We start from the raw sequence: 16,201 nt of genomic DNA, 5'->3' as shown, positions 1-16,201 counted from the left end.
ATTGTCACTATTAGTTTATGTGTAAGTATTATTTTAATTTTGTTTATTGTATATATATTTTTTACAATTGGATAAAAAAAAAACACTGACCGTAATGTTGACTTTGCTGTCCTGCACGCTCAATGTCCGCCGCTAGGGGGCAGCAAGCGCTGGTGCCGGTGCCTGGATGGATGACCCGGATGTTGATTAGTATTCCGCCGCCTGACCACGCCGTTCGAAGATGGACGCCTTCGAGTTGTTTCGGAAACTGGGGGCTGGAGCTAAATTTGACCTGAAAAGGTTTGGTCAGGATGCCGCTCGGTTTAAGGTAAATTTTATATAGATATTTGATTACTTTATCAACGAAAATATGTGATTGTTGCAACGATGGGAGCTACCGTTAGCCCCAGTTTGGCTAACCTGGGTGGAACAGCGTGATTATCATGATAATTGTTTTGGGGGTGTTACGAAATGACTTTTATAAACTAATGAATTTGAATGTCTTACAGTTATACACGCTGACTGTGAATGTTGTACTTTAGGCTGTTCGGACGCACGAGGGAGACGCGTCGTCGGATCGGCTCTCTGCGATCGATTACTTTGGCACAGGCATGAATAGTCAAACTCAGAGCAAGGGTAAGGATCGAGTGGATGAGGACGACGATTATAGAAATGATGTTGAGGGTGATGATGGAGAGGAGTGTGACAGTGAAGTTGGTTTGGGGGCCAAAAGAAAGCGACGAGATGAGGAGGGGAACACGGAGAAGAAAAAGACGTCTAATGAACAGCAGGTGGCGCAAGAAGGTGACGCTATTCAGTAACGCTAGTAAAGGATTTCCAGATCATGTAGCTTAATTTAAATGTACACGTTATTGTCCTCAGATGCAAATGGACAGAACTCAAATGTGGCTGGCATCACCTGGACATCCTCATTGGGCAGAAAGAACCATCCAGGTGACGGCAAGAAGTCTTCACTAAAGAGGCTGAAGCATCTTCATCAGGAGAAGGTCCAAATCTTCACCACACATCCAATGCAAAAAGTACACCTCAGTGACCTCATACACGTCTTGTCCGCCGGTTTAGGTGAACCGCATCCGCTCTCAGCACCGCATCAACGTGCACGGCAGCGACATGCCCGACCCCGTGTGCACATTTGAGGAGGTCCAGTCCGAGTACCGTCTCAACCCGAGGATTCTCGAGAACCTCCGAACCGCTGGCTTGAACTCGCCCACACCCATTCAGATGCAGGCCATCCCGCTCATGATGCACGTGAGCATACACACACACACACACACATTGTGGGTCCTACAGTGTATTGGTGTATGATATATTAGCGTCTCCATCAGGGTCGTGAACTCCTGGCGTGCGCTCCGACAGGATCCGGAAAGACTTTGGCCTTCTGTCTCCCGCTGCTCGCTCACCTCAGACAGCCCGCCAAGCTCGGCTTCAGAGCCGTCATCATCTCCCCCACCAGAGAACTCGCCAGCCAGGTACAACATTGCCTTCATAGCAATAAGAATAAGAATTTCTATTCGCTATCAGGCAGTGACTCCCAAGTTGCGAACCACCATTTTAATGATTGTTTTGTTTCCAGACCTACCGGGAGATGCTCCGTCTATCAGAGGGGGCGGGGTTTCGGATTCACATCTTAGACAAAGCGTCCCTGGCCGCCAAGAAATACGGACCTCAATCCAACAAAAAATACGGTGAGATATTCGGGTGTCATGGTACCTTTTATTTGTAGTAAAAGTTCAGTACAGAGGTACATGACATTTCCAAACGCTACACACTATGTGAAGGACAGGAAGTGCTTGTGGGGATGCACGTCTTCTCGGTAAACGAATCCAGTGCAGTCCAGTCTTCGGCTAGCGGGAGTCATGGTTAGCGACAGTACCAAAGAGAAGCCAGAGCTTGAAAAGCCTCTTCTGTCTTTTGGGAACACTTGGCCTTCTGGGTGAAATACAAGCAGATAATACCAAAGCAGTGTGCCACCATTGTTCAGTAGAGATGGAGAAGGGAACTACAGGCTGGAGCTATTAATACTCCACTTCAACCAGTAAGAAACTTGACTTTACTACATAGAAAATCATCATTTACACTCTTCAAACTCCTTACTCTTGTACTTGTCTGCATCCTTGCACTTTCATAAAAACAATCCTTCTGATCTATTATATATTATTTCACATTTATTTTTGTTTTATTTGGGAATTTTACAAGATTAAAGTCAAGAGTGTGAGAAGAACAATACGGAGAAAAAAGTTGGAAAATCTTTTTAATCATTTTATGGGAAAATGTAAAAGTAAATACTAAATATTTAATGCCTTCATTTGAAGAAAAAGTTTTAAATTGAAGTTTTTTTTTTAGAAAAAAGCTTGTGCTTCTGTGAGGACATTTTTTTGTTGAGAAAATACTGCAAATTTACAAGGAAGTTGTACTTGTACAAGAAAAGTTCATATTTTTAAATAAGAAAACACTAAAGTTACAAGGAAAAAAGTTGGATTTATATTTAAAAATATTCATTTTTACGAGAAAACACTGCAGACTTGCAAGTTAAAAGTTGTAGTTCTACGAGGAAATTTCATATTTTTATAAGAAAACATTGTAAATGTATGAGAAAAAAATTGTAATATAAAAGAATTTTTATGAGAAAATACTGAAAAATTGTTGTACTTCTTCCAGAAAGGTTAATATGTTTTAATAAGAGCACATTTTAAAGCTATGCAAAAATAAAGTTGTATTTCAATGAGGGGGGAAAAAAATCTATTTTTATGAGAAAATACAAATTTAAGAGGAAAAAGTGTCTACAACAAAAAACAGAAAACACTAAAGTTTTGAGAAAAAAAGTTATATCTCTCTGGAAAAAAATGTTAATTTCTATGAGAAAACACTGCAAATTTACAAGACAGCAAACTAGCTAACCGTGTGAGCTGCTTGCTGACCGCCAATAAACAATAGAAGAAGAAGCTAACCGGCTTTAGGGTGCCATTACGGAATAAATTCATCTTCAGTTCAAGGAGTAAGACGAGGAGGAGGAATATGTTTTAACAAGGTTACAAAAATGCCACAGCCGAACGGCGCCAGGACGAGGCGGTCAGAGGAGTGAAATACACGTGAGTCACTAAATCATCTCTTGTGTCCAGCCTAGTAGGTTCATGATAAAAATTCACATAAAATTTGAACTTTGAAAGAGAATTATGAGAAAATGCTCATGCCTGTCTGAGAAAAGTGTATGAAATGTACGATGAGAGGTTTTACAGTCGTAACACATATACAATAATTGCAAAAAAAAAAATAATAATAATAAAGTTAGCTACTTTGCGGATTTTACTTATTGCGGGCTATTTTGGGAACCTATCCCCTACGATAAACGAGGGAACACTGTACTTCCAGAAGAAAAATTCATTAGTAAAAAGTCATTTTTATTGGGAAAACCTGCAAAGTTAAGAGAAAACATTGGGGGGGAAAAGGATGTTTTTGAGAAAGTACTGCAAATTTCAGAGAAAAAAAAGTTATACTTATATGAGACAATTGAATATTTTTAAATATGAAAACACTGTAAAGTTTGAGGAAAAAAAAGTCGTAAAAATGACTAATTATTATGAGAATACACAGCAAGTTTTTCTATGAGAAAAAAGTTTCCCTTTAATAAAAATACACTGCAATTTTTACAAGAAAAAAGTTGTTCTTCTATGAGAAAAATTCATACATTTTTATGACAAAACACTGCAACTTTATGGAAAAAAAGAGTCAGACTTTTACAATAAGTCAGAATTCTGCAAGAAAAAGACTGCATTTGTACAAGAAAAAAAGTCATCATATGAATATGGTAATATTAGGAGTAGTAATTTCATAAGATTTTCGGATTTAACAAGTCATTGAAGCTGTTTCAACAAAAGCTAAGGCGTTCTAGGTTTTGTATTTTGTTTACTTTCTGTACCCAAATTGAACCAAAATGTGACTTTTTTTCCTGACTGGAGTGTTCTGTTCCGCTCAGACGTCCTCATCAGTACTCCCAACAGACTGGTCTTCCTTCTCAAGCAGGACCCTCCTGCCATCGACCTCAGCAGGTAACGTTATTTTGCATCCTTGTACGTATGGTACCGCCCCACCGCCGACTTGCATCAACATGTTTCTTATTATCGTGCCTTTTCCGGAAGTGACTTTCTTCAGTCTTCTGCTTGGCCTGAATAGAAGCTACAGCGCCCCCTGTTGCTTTGAATGTGAATCTTCACCTCTTTCATTTGGACTTTACAGCGTGGAGTGGCTGGTGGTGGACGAGTCGGACAAGCTCTTTGAGGGCGGCAAGAAGGGGTTCAGGGATCAGCTGGCCGCTATTTTCCTGGCGTGCTCCGGTGCCAAGGTCCGCAGGGCGTTCTTCAGCGCCACATGCACGCCGGACGTGGAGCAGTGGTGTCGTCTCAACCTGGACAACCTGGTGTCTGTCAACATCGGACACAGGTAAGGCAGCATGGTGTCCATGGCGCCGCAAAATAATCTTAAATCAATCTTTATTTGTCAGAAACACGGCGGTGGAGTCAGTGGAACAGCAGCTGTTGTTTGTCGGGACAGAGAATGGCAAGCTGGTGGCCATGCGGGACATCATCAAAAAGGTTTTTACTTCCTGATACGAAAAGAGGGGAGCAGAAACGACATCTGTGCCATTCTTTGCTCAGGGCTTCCTGCCTCCCATGCTGGTGTTTGTTCAGTCCATCGAGCGGGCGCGGGAGCTTTTCCACGAGCTGGTCTACGAGGGCATCAACGTGGACGTCATCCACGCTGAGCGCACGCAGCAGCAAGTACGGGAAAAAAAAAAAGGAAAGTGTCGTTGACATTCAGAAAAAGAAAGATGCTAACCGCCTGGCCTCCTAGCGGGACAACGTGGTGCAGAGTTTCCGCAGCGGGAAGATTTGGGTGCTGATCTGCACGGCCCTGCTGGCTCGAGGAATCGACTTTAAAGGCGTCAACGTTGTGCTCAACTACGACTTCCCTGCCAGCGCCGTGGAATACATCCACAGAATAGGTCAGGAACAAAGCACTCCCTTTTGCTTTTAGCCGCGTTTTTAGCTTTCATGCTTCCGTCAATACACGTTAAAGTACACAGAACCCCTCGCCACTTAGGGAGTCCAATGTTGCAGCTTCACTCTGTCACGGTTTTTCAAAAATATATGAATTCATAAATCATGCTGTTTTATGGTTGATCACGGCCTATTATTAGTCCAAAAATAAGCATATTTGAGCAAATGTTATGTGTTTTCTGCCTAAATCCCAGGTTCCCAAAGTGGGGTACACCAATTGTCATGGGGGTACGTGAATAAACATGGAAAACCAATTTGCGCCCAATGCTCACAATTACAAGTGCGCCTGAACGCCTCAAGGCCCAAGGGGAACAATGCGAAAGGATTGTGGATGATGGGCAAAATTCCCCCAAAAAACGTGCACTTTTCCTTTTAAAGGATCGCAAAGGCTTTATAAAAAGATCCGACTGTAAGATGACTCTCCCAATGATCATCTCCCTCGCTCTCTCTCAGGTCGTACAGGTCGGGCTGGACATCGAGGGAAGGCCATCACCTTCTTCACCGAGAACGACAAACCACTCCTGCGCAGGTACCATGCACCAGGAAGAAAATAAAATAATAAAAAAAATCCAATTCAAAGCTGTAGTGTGTTGTTAGCTTGTTATTTGATGTGTGTTAACAGTATCGCTAACGTCATCAAACAAGCCGGCTGTCCAGTGCCAGACTACATGATCGGCTTCAAAAAGATACTCAGGTAAGAAGCGACTCCTCTGAAGGACTCTTTTGGTGCACCTGAAGCGAACTTGAGGTTTTTTGTTGTGATTTAGCAAAGTGAGGAGGAGGCTCGAGAAGAAACCTCCCAAGAGGAGCACCATTTGCACCACGCCTCGTTTCTTAATGAAGCAGCAGCCCAAGTCCAAAGCCAAGAAAGCAGCCGCCGGGACTCCAACAGCGAATACACCGCACAACGCCGAAGGGAAGCAAAGCAGGAAAGAAAATAAAAAGCAGAAAAATGTGGAAAAACAAAAGAAAACACCCACGGCAGGAAAACTGCAAGCCAGTTAAGAAGAAAAGGGTGACTTAAAAAAAAAAAAAAAAAACTGACATCATTTGTCATCTTTGCAGGAAAAAGAAGAAAAGTACACCAGAAGAGGAGTAGAATGACTTTACAAACATTTCTCACTTCCATATTTACTTCCATATTTAATCTTTGTATGTCTACATGAAGAATAAACTTTATATTCTAATGTTTTCCTCTGATGTTACAGTTCCTGGTCAATACCCAAGAAAGACACACAAAGACTACAGATGCTATTAGATGTAGATGATATTAGGGTAGAGTACCGTAGTCCCTCGCCACATCGAGCTTCTAATTTTTGCGGCTTCTATCGTGTTTTTTTTTGTCAAAAATATATTAATTTATAAATCATGCTGTTTCAAGGTTGAAATGGCCACTTAGTTAAAAGTATTTAAGCAAATTGTATGCATTTTTTTTGCCTAAATTAAGCATTTTCAAGCATAAAAAAGGTTTCTTAAACTTTACTAAAAACTATTATATTCTATTATATTCTGTATTATTTCATGTTTATTTTTATTTGAGAATTTTACAAGATTAAAATCAGACTATGGGAATTATGACAAAAAACTGTCATACAATCTTCATGAGAAATTCTTGCAAGAACTAAGACAATTTACAGGATAAAAAGTCATATTTTTATGATAAAAAAAGAACATTTTTAGGAACCAATACTGCAATTTCACAAGAAAAAAAGTACAACCATCCCTCGTCACTTCGCGCTTCGAATTTCACGGCTTCACTCTTATGGTTTCTCAAAAATATATTAAGGAATAAAACATTGTTTTGTGATTGAATACAGCCTATTATTAGTAAAAAAAAAAGATGCATTTTAAGCAAATTGTATGTTTTTTTGCCTAAATTGAAGCATTTTCAAGCATATATATATATGTATGTATATGGCTAAATGAACTAAAAATACAAACGTAAGGCATTTAGAAGATGCATTCAAAGATGTTTATGTAGTATTCAACACTGGTCACTAGGTGTCAGTAATGTTGGGTGAGACGCACAAGCACCAGACTTGATCGCCGGAAACAACAGACTTTTACTGCTGGTATAAATTATTCTACAACAGGCACAACAATTCCTAATAAAAACATCGGCAGCTGTTGCGGCCGTAACTCACGCCAAGCTAAAACTCAACGCTGAACCCCCAACGTCACTTCCTGTCTGCCCGCTACTCGGCTCCTAGCACGGCAACACATATGAGGACAAGTCTTGTTTGTCTTAAGTCTACTATATAGCTATACATAGGTTAATATGAGTGTGAAGCTGACTACAAGAGTGATATGTATGTATGTGTACATAGTATTATATAGTTACATGTATACAATGTATTACATAGTTTATGTAACAAATCGCCACTTTTCAGTAATTACATATTAATCCATATACTTGTGTAAACATGAAGCCGCTATCATATTACCCGTTTAATGTGTTTTCGACGTCTCTGTTCAAGTTTGACGACGCCATGTTACCATGCAAGCATCGCGATACTTTCCCGTGAGCAGTTCGCCCATGCGTTATACGCCGGGAAACCCCGTCTCGCCTTCCTTTCCCAACATGGCACCGAAGGCGAAGAAGGAAGGTTCGTGTATCTTACCACGTTTATTGCATAAACTGGACAAAACGGATGTTTGTTATGTGGCCCAGGTGTCAAAATCAGAACTGTTAGGTGTAAATGTTTGATCGTTCACACTTGTCTGTTTAAAATACTCCGAGTGTGTCCTTGAGAAACCACGCTGGCGAGTAGACCGGCGTGTGTGTACTGCTAATGCTAAGGTAATGTTCGAGTTTTTAAACCATCGTATGGTATCCGCAGCATGTAAAGACTTTATACGACAATGTAAGTCTTTTTAGTAGTTGTAAAAGGTAGCCCAAGTTTTAGCAGTTATTTGAAGTCTGAACAATAGCTTCAGATGGATGCTAACTGCTAGCTTGCCAAGCTCGCACGTCTGTCGTGTAAAATACTCCACAGCAGTCACGCCAGGTTTGCTTGTGTTCGTGTTAATAAACACCTAGGAGGCGGCGTTTAAGCTGATCTACACATTTTAATGCATTCAGCTGTATGTTTGCTGACGTTGGCTTTATTTAAATGCCAACTCCGTGTCTTTTGCCATGGTTAAAATACACGCTAACTTGAATGTATTTAAAATTTGTAATCCCAGCTGTCCCTGCAAAGACTGAGGCCAAATCAAAGGCCCTGAAGGCCAAGAAAGCCGTGCTCAAAGGCGTCCACAGCCAGAAGAAGAAGAAGATTAGGACTTCTCCTACCTTCCGTCGCCCCAAGACGCTTCACCTGCGAAGGCAGCCCAAGTACCCTCGCAAGAGTGCCCCTCGCAGGAACAAGTAAGACAATCTTCCTCGCACTTAACACACCCTGCCTGTGCAAGTGATGCTTAATAGCGATCAAAGTATGAAGAATATGATTCCAGCTACTCTACCACTGATGCACGCAACTTTGAAGTATTTCTGGTGAAGAAGGCAATGCTTATGCTTTGAAGGATTGGACCGATGACTTATTTGTTTCGTCCCTTAGGCTGGATCACTATGCCATCATCAAGTACCCCCTGACGACAGAGTCGGCCATGAAGAAAATCGAGGACAATAACACCCTGGTCTTCATCGTGGACGTCAAGGCCAACAAACATCAGATCAAACACGCGGTCAGGAAGTTGTACGACATCGACGTCTCCAAAGTCAACACCCTCATCAGGTAGGCCACGATTTGTCTCGGATGTCGTCGTAATAACGTAACTTTCCTACTCCTGAAGTGTTGCACACAAAGTGAAAAAGTGGCAAAAAGTGCACACCTCTTGTGTTGCCTGCACTATTATTTTTAGGACAAACGCACCACCACGTAAGTCGGACTGGCTTGACGTTTCTCACACAGGTTGGTTAGGCGAATCACCAGGAAATCCGGTGCTGTGTGTAAGATTAGTCGGCAAACATGGCTTCCAAGAAGCAACGTGAGACTTGGCAACTATTTGTCCATAACTGTATTAAATGTATGCTGGCATATCTTGCAAAGCATTTAACACGGGGGTGTCTAAACTCTTTCTACTGAAGGCTCAGCGATGTGGATGAAAGTGTTGGTATGAATTAAATGTCTTGGCAATTTTCCAAATATTTCAAATTTCTTCTTAAATGTTCTTATGACTTTATTCTTATAACTGTCCAGAAATTCTTCATTTGGTTTTTGTTTCTCATATTGCCACTTCGAATCAATATTTCAACTCTGCTACTAAAATCACTTTTCCTCTTGTGAGTTTATTCTCTTTAAATAGTGACCTTTTTTGGTGAATACTTTTTTCTTTTTCTCCAACCTAATTAATTTTCCAGAAATTACCTAATTAGATTTTTTTTTCTCATATTACAACTTAAAAGTAATGTAACCCTATGCTAATACAATGACATCTTTCTTCAATATTATGATTTGTCAAAATTTTACTAAATACTTTTTCAAAAATGTTTGGCTTTATTGTCATAAAATTACAACTGTTTCATTTCTGCTATTTTAAATTGTCCAACCATTTCAGCTTTCTTGTACTTTTTCCATTATATTTTGACTGATTGTAAAATTACTATTGATTTTCAAATTTTCACTTTTTTTAAAAGTTATTTTTAGTTGTGCGTGTCAGCCTTTGGACGTTACTGATGTTTTGGATGACTGTGCTTGTGAAGAACTTGAGCTGTACTCAAGATACAATCTTTGATTCCATTTGTTGTGCTTTCAGGCCAGATGGTGAGAAGAAGGCGTACGTCCGTCTTGCACCAGATTATGATGCGCTGGATGTTGCAAACAAGGTGAGTCGGGACTGTTGGATGCTAAATATCAAGTTGGTGCATGTGATGTCAAATGATCACGTCTGAATGTTAGTGATGTGCTCAAAGGAACCACTGATGCTAATTATCACAAGTAACACTGCGGTTGGAACCAGCCATCTTCTTTAACCATCTTTTTCCTTCTACAGATTGGAATCATCTAAACTGCTGGGAGAGACGTGTGGGTGAATAAATATTTGTATAAACTCAGTCTGCTGGTGTGTTCAGTCACTTAACAGGCTGATGTGATTATCTTTTATTGTTTCTGCTGTCAAAACCAATAAAGGTTTGACTGAGATTTTCAGCATCACAACACCTTTAAAGCGATGTCATACACAACGGTGAAATGCAAAGGTTTTAGTAATGAAAAAGCGTGAAGGCGTCCTATTGATTACATTCATCAACACTCGTGTTAGAACACGGTGGTGGTTCTGTTTAGGACAGGAAGGTTCGGACGGTGCCCTTCACCAGACCCCTGCAGATGGGACACTTGCGTAGGGAGGGTGCACACTCCTTGCACACCACCAGGTGTCCACAGGGGATGAAGACGATGTTGACTTCCTTGTCCATGCACACCTTGCACGTGCGCTCCTCCTGCAGGCGCCGCAGCTGCTCTTCCATGGGAAGCCCTGAGAGAACATGGACCATGATAACACTGCCATGCGCCGATACCTTCATATGCAAGCTTGGTCCTCATACCTGACAGATCTTGACTGGGGGATGCTGCTTCATTTGACTGAGCTGAAACGTCAAATTCAAAACCTCAGTTGCAGTGTTACGTGTAAAAGTAGTACTACTTCAGCACGACAGGACACACCCATCAGGTCTCTGAGCAGGTGGACATCATTCTTCTGGATCCAGTTGCGGAAGACCTCGGCTGCTGCATTGCCTTTGGTGAGGACGAGCTCGATGAGCCTGGCGGTCTGCTGCTGTGCTGACGTCTGTGCCTGCAGACCACTGTACTCCTCTGCAGCTGCATGGCAACATTTCAACTCCATTAGTAGTCATTTCAGCAGTGACACTTGAAATACATCATTTTCACAGTTATAACATAGAGAACCTGTTTACAGCCTAAATACATTTAACATTATTAGAGCCCTCTAGACATGAAATAACACACTTAGTCACCTGTACACTCCTATTACCTAACATAGTGGATGCAATAAGACATAAAGCTTGTATTGCTGTAACTGTGTTCTGATAGGGGAGCTGAGTAGCCACAGTTGAATTTTAGCTTGGAGTGACTTAGCCACAACATTAGCCTGTGTTTTTATTAGGGATTATTGTGTTTGGAGATCATTCAAATTGCAATAAAAGCCTGTTCCAGCAATCAAGTCAACATTTCAGTGATATTACTGACACCTAGTGACAACTGTTGAATACTACAAATCAAATCAATTGAAAATGCTTTATTTAGGCAAACATACGATTTGCGCCTAAATATACGTTTTTAAACTATTAATAGAACAATTTATTTGTGAAAACCCTAATAGAGTGAAGCTGTGAAATTCGAAGCACAAAGTGGCGAGGCATATATACACACACGTACGTACATGTATATACACAGTAATCAAGTGTTTATCGCGGTTAATTGATTCCCGCAAAGTAGGATTCCATTATTAATAGATCGCATTTTCATAGTGCATAGAAAACCTGTTTGACCTTTTAAATACGCTTTTTAACATTAGAGCCCTCTACACATTAAATAGCACCCCAATAGTCACATTTACACTAATATTACCCAATATAATAATAGGAAAATAAGACATTTAAGACTTAAATAAGATTCGTGCTTGTGTGTGTTTCGATAAAATGTCTTCTGGACGTGTGGACAGGAAGTGAGGTTGGGGATTCAGAGTTGAGTTTTAGCTAAAGGGAGGCCACAACAGTACCTCGTATTATTATGATGATGATGATGATGATGAATATTGTGTCTATTGTGAGACAATTCAAACCAACAATAATTGTTGGCATCAAGTCTGGTGAGTGTTACTAGTGACACCTAGTGGCCAGTGTAGGCTACAGCTCATCAACATCCTTTAATCCCTCAAACTGCATTTGTATTTTAGTTCATTTGGTCATTTTTATGCTTTAAAATGCTTAATTTAGGCCAAGAATACACAAAAAAATGTACATTGCTTTTAGACGAATAATAGGCTGGAATCAACCATGAAATAGCAGTTATTCATTAATTTTTGAAAAAACGCGTTATAGTAGTAGAGGGGATGTGTGTATGCGTGTGTTTACACGTATGGTAAAGAGTGAGACTTACTCAACACATTTTGTTCTCGTAGATGTTCCAACACTGGTTCAACGCTCTTCAGACGCTGGACCAGAGCAACCTGGTGTCTTTTCACAAAGGTGAAACCATCTGAGGATGGAAGCAGAGAGACAATACGTTTTATTCACAAACAACAAACTACACCTCTGTGAGTGTGTGTGTGTGTGTGTGTGTGTGTGTGTGTGTGTGCGTGTATCTTAACCTGACGCCATGGCCTCAGCAAGCATCTCTCGCTCCTCCTCCCTCTTCTGGTCCTCGGCGCTCAGCAGGTCCGAGACCAGCTCCTGCACAGTCCTGTAGTTCTCGCCGCTGGTCAGGATCTTGCTCTGGACCGTCTGCTTGACCAGGCTGCGCTCAAAGCCCATCTCCAGAGCCGACTTGATGACGGGTGTGCTCATCATGACAGCGTCCTCCGAGCGCTCGTCGCCGGGGCCGAGGTGCACCACTGGGAATAATAAAGCCTTGGGTGGGATTATCTAAATACATGGACGAGATGATGGGAGCTTTTTATTTCACTCACCAGGTGGGTCCACAAACTCTCGGGAGTTGCTGTCACCATTTGTTAAAAGCTTTTGGGAGGAGAAAAGTTTTAACTTTTTTTTTTTTAAGGAAAAGCAAAGCCATGAAGTGATTGTGCTGTTGTCAAACTAACCTGCTCAAACAGCCGAGGGAAACGGGCCTGAATCTGGTGGACAAACTCCTGACCTTTCTCCTGGAGCAAATACTCACACCTACAAAACATTCATCATCACGCAACGTCCTCAACACCACAACTTGGAATTCAATCAACAAAACATGTACACAAAGAGAACTTAACTTCTTTTTACACTTTTATGTGACCTAAAACATTTCAATGGAGGTTTTAGGGTGGTCACAGTTTGACCCTGGAACAGATCGTGTGAAAATGTGTGCAAAGCAACCAAAGGTTGTTCATGAAGGTCCTACTGGACCATGTGCTCCGTCATTACCTCGGGAACCATTTAGCATGTTCCACCCAGGGATCATCTCCAGACTCCCAGCACCGCAGTCCTCCGTCACAGCAGAAGCACTTGACGTCGTCATTGCGACCTTCCAGACAACAGAGCATGAGCAGACATCCTCTCATTCGACAATCTTTGACCGTTGCCGCCCTCACCCACGTAGTAGAAGCCGGCTTTGGCCAGCTGTTCTGGCCTGACGGGGATGCGAGTGGGCCAGTTGACGAAGGTGAGCAGCCGCTCTTCGCTCTGCTGCATGGCGGCGTTGGAAACGTTGTTGAGGGTCGCCGCCGCCAAAGACACGTTGTCGGCACGGTCGCCTCGCACGAAGCGGCAGTTGGGGTAGTGCCTCTGGTGCTCGGATGCGGCGCGGTCGCCCGGCTCCCAGTTACTCAGCTGCCAGGACGAAACAGAACATTGTGAAATGTCCTCGCAAGCTGACGCCGCGTCCACAAAGACGCACCTGTCCTCCACAGCTGAAGCAGCCCACGTGGTCGCCGTAGCCCAGGTAGTAGAAGCCGGCCTTGGCGAGCTCGGCGGGGGTGATGATGGTCAGCGACCAACCCTGGAAGGAGTCTAGGCGGTCCTGCTCACGCCGCATGGCAGGGATGTGGCACGTCGGCCTCTGGTGGGACATGTCCTCCACGCCACGCGAGCTCAGCGGGCTGGAGGGGGGCGGGGCTGAGAAACCCATGTTCAGATAACCCGCTGGCTCCTCCCCTTGACCTGCTCCTGCAGGGTTGGGAGGAGCTGGGCCTGGACCAGGAAGCTGGGGACAAGAACACAACATAAGACATCATTTAAAAAAACTAAAAAAAAACCCAAATACATATAAACATAATAATATCATTTGGGTTAAATAATTTGCACATACGGGTTCACCACTACGGAAACATGAAAAATGATTAGTACTGTTAGTTTATATGGGGTGGTGTAAAACATGTTAACACTAGAATAAAACAAACATTTCATTGGTTCCTTGAGGTGATTGAGAGAGAGCGAGACAGCAATAAATAAAGCATCTTTCCGTCTTACTGGTATGGCGGGTCCGATGCGGAGGGGGGAGAAGGCGGAGTGGGAGGAGGAGAGCAGGTTGGCGGTGGATGGGAGGCTCTGGACGAAGGAGCAGGAAGGCGACAGCTGCCGGTGTTTCTCGATGGGACAGTCGCCGGCCAGCCAGCCCTCGGCCGTCACGTTGCAGCGGAAACACTGCACGCGGTCGCCCACGCCCGTGTAGAACCAGCCGGCTCGGGCCAGGCTGCGCTCTGTCACGCCGGACGTCGGGAAGCGAGCAAAGGTGGAGATGCGGAAAAGCTCTGCGCGGGGAAGAACATATCAAAAGATTCTGGGGGTGGGCAGAAGTCCACGGTGACAATAAAGGAGACTACCTGAAGAGTTGTCGTACTGCAGGTCCGGCGGGGGGCCGTTACGACACAGGCCCATCAGAAACTGGTTGTTTTTCAGTTGAACAAGAGTCTCCATTTGTTTCGGGGAGGAGGAGGAGATGCCCCTCAGGGAGGGGAGATGTTTGAGACGGCACTCTCTCTCTCACACACACACACACTCACACAGAAAGCAGTTTAGAAGACAGTAAAACAGAAACGGAAAGGGCAAGATCATCGTGTTGATGACACAGCGTAAGTAAGTGCTACATTCAAAATCAGCCTGGATCATAATTAATCATCTTGTACAACTGCAGCATCCATCTATTTTCTATCCCATTTGCCCACATTAGGGTCACGAGTGAGCTGGAGGCTATCCCAGCTGACTTTTAGGGTGCGAGAGATGACATTCCAACTTGGATCTCCAGACTGCGAGGCTGAGGTGCTAACCACCGCGTCACCGTGCTGCATCACATCCAAATTAAACATAAAATCTAAGTTAAAAACAACAACACATTAGCAAGCACACACGACGTCTCAAACACCTCCCATCCCTCAGGGCATCTCCTGTAAGGGCGTTTAGGCCTCCATGATGCAAGAACAAGATCCCTATTGAAAAATGTCAATTAAGAAGAAAAGTAACACGAGTCCCTTTTCAGGCCTTCACAGTACCTGTAAAATCAAAAGGAAGATAAAGCAATACCAGGTTAGAAAACAAAACTGACAAAAGGAAGATAAAGCAATATCAGGTTAAACTGCCCCATTTTGACCCTGACAATACACAGGAAATGACATTTGAGGACAGTTACGTCTCAGAAGCGACTGAAAATCTGATAGGTGCTTTCCTATCACAAGTGCACATAGCTGTGGCCAGATTAATTGATGAAAAATAAACGTAAAAAAATCAAAACAAAGAACTATTTACTCACAATCGCTATAAAACGAGACACAGTTAGCATCTGGCAGACTGAACAGCGGCTAACAGCTTTGCTGACGCTAATGTTTAGAGCTTATCAAAAGACAAGGGGAGAACAAAGACCCGCCTGCGTGGTAAAAATGAGTCACAAGATTAAAATGCACTGGGACCAAAACTCCCCGAAAAATGTTAAAAGACTCACCGTGAGAAAATGAATTAGTCAGGCGGTGTGGAAAGTCCCGTCTGGGAGCGTTAGCCGTTAGCTAGTAGCCTGTCGAAAGCGCCCGCCGCTACTTCCTGTTTCAGACAAAACGAAAATAAAACACGAACGGTAATATTTCCAAGTACTCACATTATTTGCCTGTCACGTTATCGCTGGATCAGCTCACTATTAACTACAGCTATTTTAACTAACATGGGCGCACACGTATCAACACGTATTACGGTACAGAAAATCTATTTTGTGTCAAGTCATAAGTGTGATCGTAGTTTGAATAGTGTTAGTATGGCGAATACTTACAACGATCGACGTATATTTGTGTGTTTTCCCACCAGCGGTTTCAATTACGGTAATCACACTGGGTCACATGATGGCGTCATTATGCTTTTTATTTGTTTTCAGAATGATTCATTTCTCTTTACTCTTGTTGGACATTATATGAATGAGAATCGAACTGACGTCACATGTTTTCTGCTGCACAGCCACTAGGGGTCATAGTAGTTGGAGTTAATTTAATTAAAGTGAGAC

At 42.7% G+C, this 16,201-nt stretch overlaps 3 protein-coding genes and 1 non-coding gene across 6 annotated transcripts; 3 read left to right on the top strand and 1 right to left on the bottom strand.

Moving 5' to 3' along the window:
- The first annotated feature begins 160 nt into the window (after window positions 1-160).
- ddx52 (DEAD (Asp-Glu-Ala-Asp) box polypeptide 52) lies at window positions 161-6,241 on the top strand. The gene is made up of 14 exons (XM_054755539.1): window positions 161-307; window positions 522-783; window positions 862-986; window positions 1,063-1,248; window positions 1,326-1,469; window positions 1,574-1,685; window positions 3,974-4,046; window positions 4,234-4,437; window positions 4,499-4,589; window positions 4,653-4,775; window positions 4,849-4,999; window positions 5,508-5,583; window positions 5,677-5,748; window positions 5,822-6,241. The coding sequence occupies exons 1-14, from the start codon at window positions 221-223 to the stop codon at window positions 6,057-6,059; spliced, it is 1,944 nt and encodes a 647-aa protein (XP_054611514.1). The 5' UTR covers window positions 161-220; the 3' UTR covers window positions 6,060-6,241.
- A 1,272-nt stretch (window positions 6,242-7,513) lies between these two features.
- rpl23a (ribosomal protein L23a) lies at window positions 7,514-10,107 on the top strand. Its single transcript, XM_054755543.1, has 5 exons — window positions 7,514-7,660; window positions 8,241-8,421; window positions 8,612-8,788; window positions 9,810-9,879; window positions 10,047-10,107. The coding sequence occupies exons 1-5, from the start codon at window positions 7,552-7,554 to the stop codon at window positions 10,059-10,061; spliced, it is 552 nt and encodes a 183-aa protein (XP_054611518.1). The 5' UTR covers window positions 7,514-7,551; the 3' UTR covers window positions 10,062-10,107.
- On the top strand, window positions 8,458-8,528 carry LOC129169608 (small nucleolar RNA Z17). The gene has a single exon (XR_008566453.1). It is a non-coding gene; the product is annotated as a small nucleolar RNA Z17 (small nucleolar RNA).
- Window positions 10,108-10,126: 19 nt separating the features above from the next.
- birc2 (baculoviral IAP repeat containing 2) lies at window positions 10,127-16,122 on the bottom strand. 3 transcript variants are annotated; one of them, XM_054755541.1, is made up of 14 exons: window positions 15,974-16,122; window positions 15,656-15,750; window positions 14,544-15,209; window positions 14,191-14,471; window positions 13,619-13,924; window positions 13,314-13,551; window positions 13,147-13,246; window positions 12,831-12,909; window positions 12,699-12,747; window positions 12,381-12,623; window positions 12,170-12,268; window positions 10,715-10,870; window positions 10,597-10,638; window positions 10,127-10,526 (listed from the first exon to the last, which is right to left on the bottom strand). In XM_054755541.1, the coding sequence occupies exons 3-14, from the start codon at window positions 14,635-14,637 to the stop codon at window positions 10,333-10,335; spliced, it is 1,881 nt and encodes a 626-aa protein (XP_054611516.1). In that variant the 5' UTR covers window positions 14,638-15,209; window positions 15,656-15,750; window positions 15,974-16,122; the 3' UTR covers window positions 10,127-10,332. The 3 variants fall into 3 exon arrangements, with proteins under 3 accessions (XP_054611516.1, XP_054611515.1, XP_054611517.1); XM_054755540.1 differs by lacking the exon at window positions 15,974-16,122 and having other exon boundaries at window positions 15,656-15,960; XM_054755542.1 differs by lacking the exons at window positions 15,656-15,750; window positions 15,974-16,122 and adding an exon at window positions 15,467-15,626.
- Between the last annotated feature and the right edge of the window lie 79 nt (window positions 16,123-16,201).

The sequence above is a fragment of the Dunckerocampus dactyliophorus genome, chromosome 16 (assembly GCF_027744805.1).
Source record: "Dunckerocampus dactyliophorus isolate RoL2022-P2 chromosome 16, RoL_Ddac_1.1, whole genome shotgun sequence".
Classification (NCBI taxonomy): Eukaryota; Metazoa; Chordata; class Actinopteri; order Syngnathiformes; family Syngnathidae; genus Dunckerocampus; species Dunckerocampus dactyliophorus.
The sequence above is the reverse complement of the archived record's forward strand: the minus strand, read 5'-3'. Positions and strand labels throughout refer to the sequence as shown.